Raw genomic sequence first — 14,328 nt, forward strand, 5'->3', positions numbered from 1 at the left:
TATAAATTTTCTGATTAAAAATGATATATTTGAGAAGGTGATGTTAATGATTATCAATGTTGTTCAGTCAGATATTATTCCCGATATTATTTACTCTTGACAATGGTCAATGTTGATGGGAGATCAGGGAGGTTTTATTAACCAGAGAACACTTTTAACTATTATTTTCAGTTGTTCAAATTTCAATTCAAATAATTTAATCAGCAGTGATTTGAGTGTAAAATTCCGTATGACTAGCCTGGAGTTCTAGCCCCGAACTTCAGGCCGCAGTTGTTCAAATGTTGATTTACTTTAATCAGTGGTTAATGAAAAATTGTAATTGTTGCCAATATGAAGAAATTTGAAAACGAAATAAATCCTCCAGGTTTTGGTCTGTATGGCAGTAAAATGATGTAGGATGCTCTTGATTTTGCTGTACGCTTACTGCCCTTAACCGTTGATTAACTCTTACCACGTTAAAGTAACCCGGGCCAGATAGAGTGTCCTGGCCCAACTGAGCTAAACGTACATATGTACATGTATATCCAAAACGAAGTTAAGGGGAGGTTACTGTATATACGACAAAACACAGTGCATTTGGATAGGGATATTTAACGTATCATAAATATAATGGGGATTGATACAGGGTGGAAATTAGATTTCATCAAACCGTTACGCTGTGTCGCTAATGACGACTACGCACGCGAGCTGTGAAAAGGTCCACAGTGGGATACAGACAACTCCAAACACGACCCCTAGTCCCCCTGTGTCTCCCGAGGCGCAACCTCCAATTGTCTCCAAGGTCCATAGAACATCGTCTGTACAGTTACCGTATGACGTCATCATCTAGAATATATTACAAACAAGTTGTGTCATGAACAATGTATTCTAGGAGTAGGAAAGGTAATAACCGCTTCATGTAACCCCTTTTATATCGGAATATATGTTTTCGATTTAATTCCCGAAAATATTTGGGATTTTGTTTTTTCATATAATGCCCGACAAGTGATTGGCTAGAAGTGCATCACGTATCCACCGATAAAATCCGATATTGACTTGGAGCCAGTGATTTTTTTAGAAAGACTGAGTGTTTCTAAATATAGAATTATGACGTGTCTGCAAACGAACGCACCGTCCCACTTTCGTAGCTTGCTTACATCACTATTTTGAAAATAATAAAACAAATGTAGCCTTTAACTTCGGTTGATAACTGGAATTATCAACCGGAAAAGATATATTGATCTCGGACTGCGTCCTTGGTTAATATTTGCGTCCTCGATTAATATATGTTTTCTCGGGTTGATAATCCAGGTATCGACCTTAGCTAAAGGCTATAATTGAATAATATGGAAAGATCTTGCGATATTTGCGTTTTGATAAACTCGAGATAACGATAACTTCCAATTTTATTGTTTATCGTGCGTTTATATCCCCGTAAAAATCTAATATAAATCATATAATTGCCTAAAATACTGAGAACCTTAAGGAAGAAGTTAGGCCCCGATTTGTTTTTATTTTCACTCTCTCTTACGTCTGGGGTACTACTTAAAGGATGAATGCAGTTGGTTATTAACACCTAACAATATTTAGATCAGAGGGACCAAACTGACTGGTTGGTAAAAGTTAAGGTAAGATCAGGACTTCTTACTTTCAAGCGAATGAATACTGTAACTCTCAACCTACAGAATGACAGCCTACGGAGATAACAACCCATTTCCCTCACAATTCTTTGGTTTACTCTTTATTTGCTGTAGCATTCAAGTCAGGTGGTACTATAAATGATACCGTTGGAGCCACGGTTCCACCACAAACAGAACGCATACACACATAGGGAGATATTAGCCAGGTGGCATAGGACTAGTAATTAACGCCTGATAAGGAAGCTCCTGCGAATTCCTCAAAATTGTATTGATTAATCTCTAAATGCAAATATGTTTATTCAACATGGTTGACATTGTTGTTATCCATGTCTGCCATGTTATTCGTCATTTAATAAAATGACATTTACTGGACATATTTTATTCTTTGTTGTTCTTGATGTATATTTATCCAAAAAACTAGCTTCAGTCGTGATCGGATGATCGTGACGGAGATTTATAGCATAAATACAATTTATACCAATAAATACATTAATGTTGTAGATCGGAATATTGTATGTTTTAATCGTCTATATAATTACGAGTAAGATGTGAAGCTGAAAGATTCAGGGTCATACGGTTCGAAGTAAATCGAGTACACCCATACTGATTACATGTATATGTCAAGGCAATCAGCCAATCAGATATCCAGATTAACGTCATGTGATATTAACATAAAATTTACAAGGTGAAAGTATTGCTCGGAATTTCTTTGTCCCACATCCAACCCATGCAAATTTTAGCTTCACATTCTATTTTTAATTGGCGTATTCTCGTGCTCCACCTTTTTGATATATATTTAAGATATTGTTTATGTTTGTAAATATGTTTATGCAACATGGTTGACATTGTTGTTATCCATGTCTGCCATGTTATTCGTCATTTAATAAAATGACATTTACTGGACATATTTTATTCTTTGTTGTTCTTGATGTATATTTATCCAAAAAACTAGCTTCAGTCGTGATAGGATGATCGTGATGGAGATTTATAGCATAAATGCTATTTGTATTGATTGTATACATTGTATATCTATGTACTGTTAAGCGCTTTAGAGTGGCCTTTTCTAGCTACATAGGGCGCTATATTAAATCATTGTCAGGGGCGTAACAAACGGGTTTTCAATGTGTAAGCCCAACGATGAAGTGTGCTGCCGAAGGTAGCACCCCGAAGCGCGTAGCGCGAGGAGGGGGAGGGTATGGGAGGGGGTTTTCTGCCTCCCATTGGTGGGGGTCTGGGGGGTCTCCCCCAGGAGAATTTTGTTTTCTAGAACACATGAGACTCGTTCTCCCTTGTTCTGGCATCAGTTTTAATGGCCATTTTAAAGCAAGAAAATATCATTTTCCCCTATTATTTTACAAATATTTTGCTTCTTTTTGGGTACGAAGGGATTGGTACTCATCTACGCCAGTTCTATTATGGTGTTCGGTAACATTATTCCACGGAAAAGAAAATTCTAAAATTATGTGGATTTTGGGATACTTGTTGTAAGAGTGTGACGTTTCTCCTCGCGACTGTGACTCCGGTTGCGCAGAGATATGAGACTTGTATCACAAGCTAGCACTAGGAATAGTTTAACGTTATGTACATAAGAACCGATATACTGGTTACCATGCCGAACGAATATGCTACCCTCAGTGCTACATTTGTTAGAGACTTTGATTGCAACGAAGCATTTTAGTTGGCGGTCTTTATAGCAGATACAAAACATCTGTCATTGCTTTTTAATATTTTATATCATATAGTCTATGTTGCGTTTATTTTATTTTTATTTTGTCAAAAATGATGTGTAAGCCCGGGCTTTTTTGCTACATAGGTTGTTACGCGCCTGATTGTGTGTTATTATTATTATTATTTCATAAGGCTATTTCTAGTCATCATAATTACAGTAATTCAATTGAAAATCACCGTAATGAAAAGGACTGATTGTTTTTATTTCATTGCAAGTTCAACCTACCTCACACTTCTGTAAGGTTGTTCCAGAAAATAGAAACTGCTGATTGAGTTAATTTTGGGGATGTTTTAGTGCTTCGTTTTTTTAATTCTTTGCCTCGGTTATAGTCTATCATACAATAGGGGATTGTAGCATATCTTGTGTGTCGATCTAATAATGAATTAGCTACCACAGGGAACTATAACGTGATCTCTGCTTCCGGTTTATCAAATACTCTATCTACTTCATACCGTGATGCAGATAGTTTATTTGAGTCTCACCTTCCGCATACATATATACAACGATACAGTAAACTATACATAACAGATATGACGAAAGCCACTCTAAAAGAATTACGAGCGACTAAAATAGGTTAAATGCATGTAAAAGCACTTCACTTTAAAAGGCTATAAGAGAGAGAAGCTAATACATGCCATAACATTATATTGAAATTTCAAACTTCAATGTACAATAATCAATGATATATAACATTATTACGACGTTTAAGAATAGCTGCTAGAGCTTTGGCACTATATTTAGCACAGTTCTCATTTGATAAAACAAAGTGTAGCTTCTCCTCATAATTAAAATTCATAAAATCACTATCAGTTTCTATAGCTATATCATATCAAATATCACGTATATCATCAAAAACCGGACCTCTAGTAAGTGTGTGTTCCTCATCCTCTATATCTGGTCTACACAAAATCTACATGTTCTGTCCATCACGAGTAGGTTTTCATATCTTCCGGTTTCGAGGCGCAGTGGAGCTACCCCACATCTTAATTTAGCGAGTGCGCTACGTATACGTTGGCCTCCAGTAAGAGGCAACTTCACATATAGTTCACACATATTCGAAGCTTATTTTCTCATTCTACGTTGACCAATGGTTTCCGTAAAAGATGTAACCACTTTTTTTTTATAAATGTTCATCATAGCTTCCTGGATCATATTACATGCTTCGATTTTAGAATACCTCATCGCATCATGAACGTTGATGAGGTCAAGTTCCTTTAATGTTTTTAAAAATCTAAAATGCCAGTTCCTAAAACTCCGGTTCGAGATTATCCGACACCACTGGAAGACGCGATAATTGATACGTGAATTATCCATATTACTAAGCCTATACCAATGGGAAACCACACACTTCCATTGCCTTACTGTTGTTGGCTCCCAGGCCATCTCACCAGCCACTGCAGCAACACCCCAAAAGAAGCGTCCAGCCCGATTCTGCACGGCATTAGTACACGAATGATCCTGTGTTCCCCATATAGCCGCCCCATAACTTATGGTTGACCACACCATGGTATCGGAGAGTAGTATAAACGTTAATTATGGAAGCCCTCCGGCGGCTTTGAACCTAGAGATAAGTAAACCTAAAACACGGCTAGCGGATTGAGCTACACATTTGGCCGTTACCGCGTAATCCAGCGTATCCGTTAGCAATAGTCAATCGATGTCGGCAAATCACCACAATGAAGTAAATACTGAGACCGGGCGATAGCCGCATTCCGGAAATGCACAACTTTCGTTTTACTTCCGTTGACAACCATACGATTAGTAAGACACCAGTCTGACAGTACGTTAAATAAACATTGGAGATCCTCACAATTTTCTGCGATCAGCGCTAAATCGTCTGCGTACACTAAGCTTACAATAGTCTCATCATCCATTTTGACACCTTTTCCTGTTGCTGATAATTAAATGGCAAGATCATTGATAAATAAGTTGAACATGATGGCCGATAATAAACAGCCCTGTTTTAATCCGGACTAGACACTGCACACGGACACAACCCCTAACGTTAGAATACAAACTATGCATTACACAGATAAAATTGTCACTGATGCCAATATCACCAAACTAAATTGTCCGTAATAACCGTCTGTCTTTCCGGTCATACGCTTTCTGAAAAATCGACGAAGTCAATGCTACAAAGGTAGACTGTTTCTTTTTTATACACGATTCTAGTATTCTTGTAATTGACGAAAGATGATCAATTGTACTCCTTCCTTTCCGGAAACCGTTTTGGGTATTACTAATGACGTCACTAGCGGTCCCTTATTGGGATGAACTACATATATATACTCCCTAGCGTCTTATCACCCCTAATTGTGATCCGTTACGTACACTCCCTAGCGTGTCTAATCACCCCTAATTGTGATCCGCTACGTATACTCCCTAGCGTGTCTTAACAACCCTAATTGTGATCCGCTACGTACACTCCATAGCGTGTCTTATCACCCCTAATTGTGATCCGCTACGTATACTCCCTAGCGTGTCTAATCACCTCTAATTGTGATCCGCTACGTATACTCCCTAGCGTGTCTTATCACCCCTAATTGTGATCCGCTACGTATACTCCCTAGCGTGTCTTATCACCCCTAATTGTGATCCGCTACGTATACTCCCTAGCGTGTCTTATCACCCCTAATTGTGATCCGCTACGTATACTCCCTAGCGTGTCTTATCACCCCTAATTGTGATCCGCTACGTATACTCCCTAGCGTGTCTTATCACCCCTAATTGTGATCCGCTACGTATACTCCCTAGCGTGTCTTATCACCCCTAATTGTGATCCGCTACGTATACTCCCTAGCGTGTCTTATCACCCCTAATTGTGATCCGCTACGTATACTCCCTAGCGTGTCTTATCACCCCTAATTGTGATCCGCTACGTATACTCCCTAGCGTGTCTTATCACCCCTAATTGTGATCCGCTACGTATACTCCCTAGCGTGTCTTATCACCCCTAATTGTGATCCGCTACGTATACTCCCTAGCGTGTCTTATCACCCCTAATTGTGATCCGCTACGTATACTCCCTAGCGTGTCTTATCACCCCTAATTGTGATCCGCTACGTATACTCCCTAGCGTGTCTTATCACCCCTAATTGTGATCCGCTACGTATACTCCCTAGCGTGTCTTATCACCCCTAATTGTGATCCGCTACGTATACTCCCTAGCGTGTCTTATCACCCCTAATTGTGATCCGCTACGTATACTCCCTAGCGTGTCTTATCACCCCTAATTGTGATCCGCTACGTATACTCCCTAGCGTGTCTTATCACCCCTAATTGTGATCCGCTACGTATACTCCCTAGCGTGTCTTATCACCCCTAATTGTGATCCGCTACGTATACTCCCTAGCGTGTCTTATCACCCCTAATTGTGATCCGCTACGTATACTCCCTAGCGTGTCTTATCACCCCTAATTGTGATCCGCTACGTATACTCCCTAGCGTGTCTTATCACCCCTAATTGTGATCCGCTACGTATACTCCCTAGCGTGTCTTATCACCCCTAATTGTGATCCGCTACGTATACTCCCTAGCGTGTCTTATCACCCCTAATTGTGATCCGCTACGTATACTCCCTAGCGTGTCTTATCACCCCTAATTGTGATCCGCTACGTATACTCCCTAGCGTGTCTTATCACCCCTAATTGTGATCCGCTACGTATACTCCCTAGCGTGTCTTATCACCCCTAATTGTGATCCGCTACGTATACTCCCTAGCGTGTCTTATCACCCCTAATTGTGATCCGCTACGTATACTCCCTAGCGTGTCTTATCACCCCTAATTGTGATCCGCTACGTATACTCCCTAGCGTGTCTTATCACCCCTAATTGTGATCCGCTACGTATACTCCCTAGCGTGTCTTATCACCCCTAATTGTGATCCGCTACGTATACTCCCTAGCGTGTCTTATCACCCCTAATTGTGATCCGTTACGTATACTCCCTAGCGTGTCTAATCACCCCTAATTGTGATCAGCTACTCCTTAGCGTGTCTAATCACCCCTAATTGTGATCAGCTACTCCCTAGCGTGTCTGATCACCCCTAATTGTGATCCGCTACGTATACTCCATAGCGTGTCTTATCACCCCTAATTGTGATCCGCTACGTATACTCCCTAGCGTGTCTTATCACCCCTAATTGTGATACGCTACGTATACTCCCTAGCGTATCAAACACCCCTAATTGTGATCAGCTACTTCCTAGCGTGTCAAACACCCCTAATTGTGATCCGCTACGTATACTCCATAGCGTGTCTTATCACCCCTAATTGTGATCCGCTACGTATACTCCCTAGCGTGTCTAATCACCCCTAATTGTGATCAGCTACTCCTTAGTGTTTCTAATCACCCCTAATTGTGATCAGCTACTCCCTAGAGTGTCTAATCCCCCCTAATTGTGATCCGCTACGTATACTCACTAGCGTGTCTTATCACCCCTAATTGTGATACGCTACGTATACTCACTAGCGTGTCTTATCACCCCTAATTGTGACCCGCTACGTATACTCCCTAGCGTGTCTTAACACCCCTAATTGTGATCCGCTACCTATACTCCCTAGCCTATCACCCCTAATTGTGATCCGCTACGTATGCTCCCTAGCGTGTCTTATCACCCCTAATTGGGATCCGCTACGTATACTCCCTAGCGTGTCAAACACCCCTAATTGTGATCCGCTACGTATACTACCTAGAGTGTCTTATCACACCTAATTGTGATCCGCTACGTATACTCCCTATCGTGTCTTATCAACCCTAATTGTGATCCGCTACGAATACTCCCTAGCGTGTCTTATCACCCCTAAACTTCCTAGCGTGTCAAACACCCCTAATTGTGATCAGCTCCTCCCTAGCGTGTCAAACACCCCTAATTGTGATCCGCTACGTATACTCTCTAGAGCTACTCCTTAGTGTTTCTAATCACCCCTAATTGTGATCAGCTACGCCTTAGTGTTTCTAGTCACCCCTAATTGTGATCAGCTACTCCCTAGCGTGTCTAATCTCACCCCTAATTGTGATCAGCTACTCCTTAGTGTTTCTAATCACCCCTAATTGTGATCAGCTACTTCCTAGCGTGTCAAACACCCCTAATTGTGATCCGCTACGTATACCCCCTAGCGTGTCTAATCACCCCTAATTGTAAGCTACGTATACTCCCTAGCGTGTCTTATCGCCCCTAATTGTGTTCCGCTACGTATACTCCCTAGCGTGTCTATACGCTACGTATACTCCCTAGCGTATCAAACACCCCTAATTGTGATCAGCTACTCCCTAGAGTGTCTAATCCCCCCTAATTGTGATCCGCTACGTATACTCTCTAGCGTGTCTAAACCCCTAATTGTGAACCGCTACATATACTCCCTAGCGGGTCTAATCACCCCTAATTGTGATCCGCTACCTATACTCCCTAGCCTATCACCCCTAATTGTGATCCGCTACGTATAGTCCCTAGCGTGTCTTATCACCCCTAATTGTGATACGCTACGTATAATCCCTAGCGTATCAAACACCCCTAATTGTGATCAGCTACTCCCCAGAGTGTCTAATCACCCCTAATTGTGATCCGCGACGTATACTCCCTAGCGTGTCTTATCACCTGTGATCAGCTACTCCCTAGCGTGTCTGATCACCCCTAATTGTGATCCGCTACGTATACCCCCTAGCGTGTCTTATCACCCCTAATTGTGCTCCGCTACGTATACTCCCTAGCGTGTCTTCTCACCCCTAATTGTGATCCGCTACGTATACCCCCTAGCGTGTCTTATCACCCCTAATTGTGAACCGCTACGTATACTCCCTAGCGTGTCTAATCACCCCTAATTTTGATCCGTTACGTATACTCCCTAGCGTGTCAAACACCCCTAATTGTGATCAGCTCCTCCCTAGCGTGTCAAACACCCCTAATTGTGATCAGCTCCTCCCTAGCGTGTCAAACACCCCTAATTGTGATCCGCTACGTATACTACCTAGAGTGTCTTATCACACCTAATTGTGATCCGCTACGTATACTCCCCAGCGTGTCTTATCACCCCTAATTGTGATCAGCTACTCCTTAGCGTGTCTAATCACCCCTAATTGTGATCCGGTACGTATACTCCCTAGCGTGTCTTATCACCTCTAATTGTGATCCGCTACGTATACTCCCTAGCGAGTCTTATCACCCCTAATTGTGATCCGCTACCTATACTCCCTAGCGTGTCTTATCCCCCCTAATTGTGCTCCGCTACGTATACTCCCTAGCGTGTCTTATCAACCCTAATTGTGATCCGCTACTCCCTAGCGTGTCAAACACCCCTAATTGTGATCCGCTACGTATACTACCTAGAGTGTCTTATCACACCTAATTGTGATCCGCTACGTATACTCCCTAGCGTGTCTTATCACCCCTAATTGTGATCCGCTACCTATACTCCCTAGCGTGTCTTATCATCCCTAATTGTGATCCGCTACGTATACTCTCTAGCGTGTCTAAACCCCTAATTGTGAACCGCTACATATACTCCCTAGCGTGTCTAATCACCCCTAATTGTGATTAGCTACCTATCTTCCTAGAGTGTCTAATCACCCCTAATTGTGATCCGCTACGTATACTCCCTAGCGTGTCTAATCACCCCTAATTGTGATTAGCTACCTATCGAAACAAAGATTAGTGTGTCAATGTGTATCATAGTGTGCCAAATACTCCCTAGCGTGTCATGGTGCAATTAATAGGATATTTTCTGTAACAGTTTTTCCCCACATTAAGCAAAACCAGAATTATAGTTTTGATTTTATTCGGTTTGTTTTGTTCTAAGTATATATGTTCTGCACGAAACTTATCTGGTTACCTGATAGAACGTAAAGTCTATTAAGTAATAAAAGATTCGGTATCAATATTCCTTTATCTTCACCTGTACGTAACAGCTGGCTGAGCAGAAAAAGCCGCTATATTTGTAATATATACATTTCGTACCTCAGATAAGTCTGATCAGCATACGAGAGAGAGAGAGAGAGAGAGAGAGAAACAAAGATGTCACGTGGGTCTTATGGGAAGCGGGGTAAAGTTTAGTAATCGAAGTGCAAGCTTATACATGTAGTATTGCTGTTGTGCAAAATAGAATAAATTAATATCTGGGTAGTCTGACATTTCATCTAAATACTTGACCAGTGTCAACCACCCATACTATGTACAAAATAATACACACACTGAGACAAATGGAGGTCCCCTCATTAGTAACAGCTTGCTATCGTGCTCTCTTACTTGAGTTAGCTTATTTTACCGAGTGTTCTCTGTAATTTAAAAATAACCTGTTAGAGTTTGATAAACTTCAATGGAGTTAGGAATCAAGAAACCTGTCTTGGTTGCGGGGTAAATATAAGCCAGTCTGTAAGCTCAGTTTTCCTAAACGGGTTGTTTGGTAAATCTGAGCGGGTCTGCTTGCTCACTCTACCTTATTGGTTTGTAGGGTAAATCTGAGCGAGTCTGCTAGCTCACTCTGTCTGATTGGGTTGTGGGGTGAATCTGAGCGAGTCTGCTAGTTCACTCTACCTGATTGGGTAGTGGGGTGAATCTGAGCGAGTCTGCTAGTTCACTCTGCCTTATTGGGTTGTGGGGTGAATCTGAGCGAGTCTGCTAGTTCACTCTGCCTGATTGGGTTGTGGGGTAAATCTGAGCGATACCGTTAGATCTCTCTGCCTTATTGAGTTGTGGGGTAAATCTGAGCGAGTCTGCTAGCTCACTCTGCCTTATTCGGTTGTGGGGTAAATCTGAACGTGTCACTTAGCTCTCTCTACCTTATTGAGTTGTTGGGTAAATCCGAGCGAGTCTCCTAGCTCACTCTGCCTTATTGGGTCTCATCTATATGTACGTCATTCATTGATGACGTATATATAGATGCAATGAAATGTATCTGTAAAGTCATCAGCACCGTTAAGTTATATGTTTGAGAATAGATCGGATGCTACACAAATTTTTCACAAATAGTACGAAAAAAATAGTCTGGTTATTGTTTTTAAATCAGCAACATTGTGGTTCTTAGTTTTCTGCTTTTAATAGCACAGTGAATACATTTGAAGTCATATAAACTGGAGGTCGATCACACATACAACCTGTGTTATCAGATTACGTTGAAATCACAATTCGATTATTACTTTTTCGTATGTAAATATATGGATTGAACAGTGCTTGTTGTTAGCGATATAAACAATGCTAACTTAAATATACTTTTCACGAATCGCTGACGTTCCACCTCTGTAATAATGCCGAATCAAAGGATACCTCAAAGCCCTTCAAACTAACCGTACCTACCTTTGTTGATGCCTGTACATTGGACAGGTCCTAAAACCTCCCTGACTGCGGCCAGTCCAAACTCTTCGATGGCAGGCGGGTCAAATCTATCTGATGGCGGGAAGGTTAAATCTATCTGATGACGGACAGCTGGTCAAACATCTGATAATATAGCGGTCAACTGTTTGATATTATGTCACTCCAGTACTAAACCCTTATTCAACACTGGTAGGGTATCATATCGACAGAGACTTGTTAACACAATATTATAAAGATCACATCTCTATAAACACAGTCGTTCTGTGTAATAACTGAAATACCTATTTGTATGCCCTCACATAAGGTAAATAACCTTTCTAAGACGCATGTAGCAATGCGTTTATATCCGACTTAAGAAGGCCGCCAACTGTTACTTGTCAGCGTCATCACAGGACAGAACAGTTACACAGAGGACCGATAACATCTGTCGACATCACTCCGACCGATCTCTAGTTTACACTGGGTTGTTTTCGACACTTCACCGATTTCTTTGTGGGGTACATTCTATTATTGTCAGTCCAAAGCAGGGTATATTATAGTTTAACGTTCTCGATTAGAATCATATTATCTTATTGCCACTGCCAGCAGAGTGTGCTAATGGGTTTTATAGTGTGTCAATGCGTATCATAGTGTGTCAATGTGTATCAAAGTGTGTCAATGTGTATCATAGTGTATCAATGTGTATCATAGTGTGTCAATGTGTATCAAAGTGTGTCAATGTGTATAATAGTGTGTCAATGTGTATCAAAGTGTGTAAATGTGTATCATAGTGTGTCAATGTGTATCAAAGTGTGTCAATGTGTATCATAGTGTGTCAATGTGTATCATAGTGTGTCAATGTGTATCATAGTGTGTCAATGTGTATCATAGTGTGTCAATGTGTATCATAGTGTGTCAATGTGTATCATACTGTGTCAATGTGTATCCTATTGTGTCAATGTGTACCATAGTATGTCAATGTGTATCATAGTGTGTCAATGTGTATCATAGTGTGTCAATGTGTATCATAGTGTGTCAATATGTATCATTGTGTGTCAATATGTATCATTGTGTATCAACGTGTATCGTATGATGTCAATGTGTATCATAGTGTATCAATGTGTATCATAGTGTGTCAATGTGTGTCAATGCGTATCATAGTGTGTCAATGTGTATCATGGTGTATCAATGCGTATCATAGTGTATCAATGTGCATTAAAGTGTGTCAATGTGTATCATAGTGTGTCAATGTGTACCATAGTGTGTCAATATGTATCATAGTGTGTCAATATGTATCATAGTGTGTCAATGTGTATCATAGTGTGCCAATGTGTATAATTGTGTGTCAATGTGTATTATTGTGTGTCAATGTGTATCATTGTGTGTCAATGTGTAATATTGTGTGTTAATGTGTATCATTGTGTGTCAATGTGTATCATAGTGTGCCAATGTGTATCATTGTGTGTCAATGTGTATTATTGTGTGTCAATGTGTATCATTGTGTATCAATATGTATCATAGTGTGTCAATGTGTATCATTGTGTATCAATATGTATCATTGTGTGTCAATATGTATCATAGTGTGCCAATGTGTATCATAGTGTGCCAATGTGTATCATTGTGTGTCAATGTGTATTATTGTGTGTCAATGTGGATCATTGTGTGTCAATGTGAATCCTTGTGTATCATTGTGTATCAATGTTTATCAATGTGTATCATTGTGTGTCAAAATGTAACGAAGTGTGTCAATATGTATCATAGCGTGCCAATGTGTATCATAGTGTGTCAATGTGTATCATTGTGAGTCAATGTGTATCATTGTGTGTCAATGTGGATCATTGTGTGTCAATGTGAATCCTTGTGTATCATTGTGTATCAATGTGTATCATTGTGTGTCAATATGAATCATTGTGTGTCAATGTAAATCATTGTGTGTCAATTTGTATCATAGTGTGCCAATGTGTTCATAGTGTGTCAATATGTATCATTGTGTATCAACGTGTATCGTATGATGTCAATGTGTATCATAGTGTATTAATGTGTATCATAGTGTGTCAATGTGTATCATTGTGTGTCAATGTGAATCATTGTGTGTCAATATGTATCATTGTGTGTCAAAATGTATCGAAGTGTGTCAATATGTATCATAGTGTGCCAATGTGTATCATAGTGTGTCAATATGTATCATTGTGTGTCAATGTGAATCATTGTGTGTCAATGTGAATCATTGTGTAGCATTGTGTATCAATGTGTATCATTTGTGTGTCAATATGTATCACTGTGTGTCAATATGTATCATGGTGTGTCAATGTGTATCATAGTGAGCCAATGTGTATCATTGTGGGTCAATATGTATCATTGTGAGTCAAAATGTATCGAAGAGTGTCAATATGTATCATAGCGTGCCAATGTGTATCATAGTGAGCCAATGTGTATCATTGTGTATCTGTCAATGTGTATCATAGTGTGACAATGTGTATCATAGTGTGCCAATGTGTATCATTGTGTCTCAAAATGTATCATTGTGTGTCAAAATGTATCATAGTGTGTCAATGTGTATCATAGTGTGCCAATGTGTATCATTGTGTCTCAAAATGTATCATAGTGTGCCAATGTGTATCATTGTGTCTCAAAATGTATCATAGTGTGCCAATATGTATCATAGTGTGTCAATATGTATCATTGTGTGTCAAAAT

The 14,328-nt window shown here is 40.2% G+C and overlaps 1 protein-coding gene across 4 annotated transcripts in view; it reads right to left on the minus strand.

The window, feature by feature from the left end:
* The window catches only part of LOC110462967, a 49,845-nt gene extending 37,840 nt beyond the window's left edge, over positions 1-12,005 (minus strand). For 2 of the 4 annotated variants that reach the window (XM_021517256.1, XM_021517254.1), the window contains exons 1-2: positions 4,210-5,014; positions 683-825 (exon numbers count right to left, since the gene is read on the minus strand). In XM_021517256.1, the coding sequence (XP_021372931.1) occupies positions 683-825; positions 4,210-4,233 (167 nt within the window). In that variant the 5' untranslated portion in view covers positions 4,234-5,014. Of the gene's footprint in view, positions 1-649; positions 826-4,209; positions 5,015-11,635 lie in introns of those variants that run through there. The other 2 variants (XM_021517255.1, XM_021517257.1) reach the window with 2 other exon arrangements.
* Positions 12,006-14,328: the final 2,323 nt, after the last annotated feature.

This window comes from Mizuhopecten yessoensis, unplaced genomic scaffold (genome assembly GCF_002113885.1).
Source record: "Mizuhopecten yessoensis strain PY_sf001 unplaced genomic scaffold, ASM211388v2 scaffold10847, whole genome shotgun sequence".
NCBI classification, from domain to species: Eukaryota; Metazoa; Mollusca; class Bivalvia; order Pectinida; family Pectinidae; genus Mizuhopecten; species Mizuhopecten yessoensis.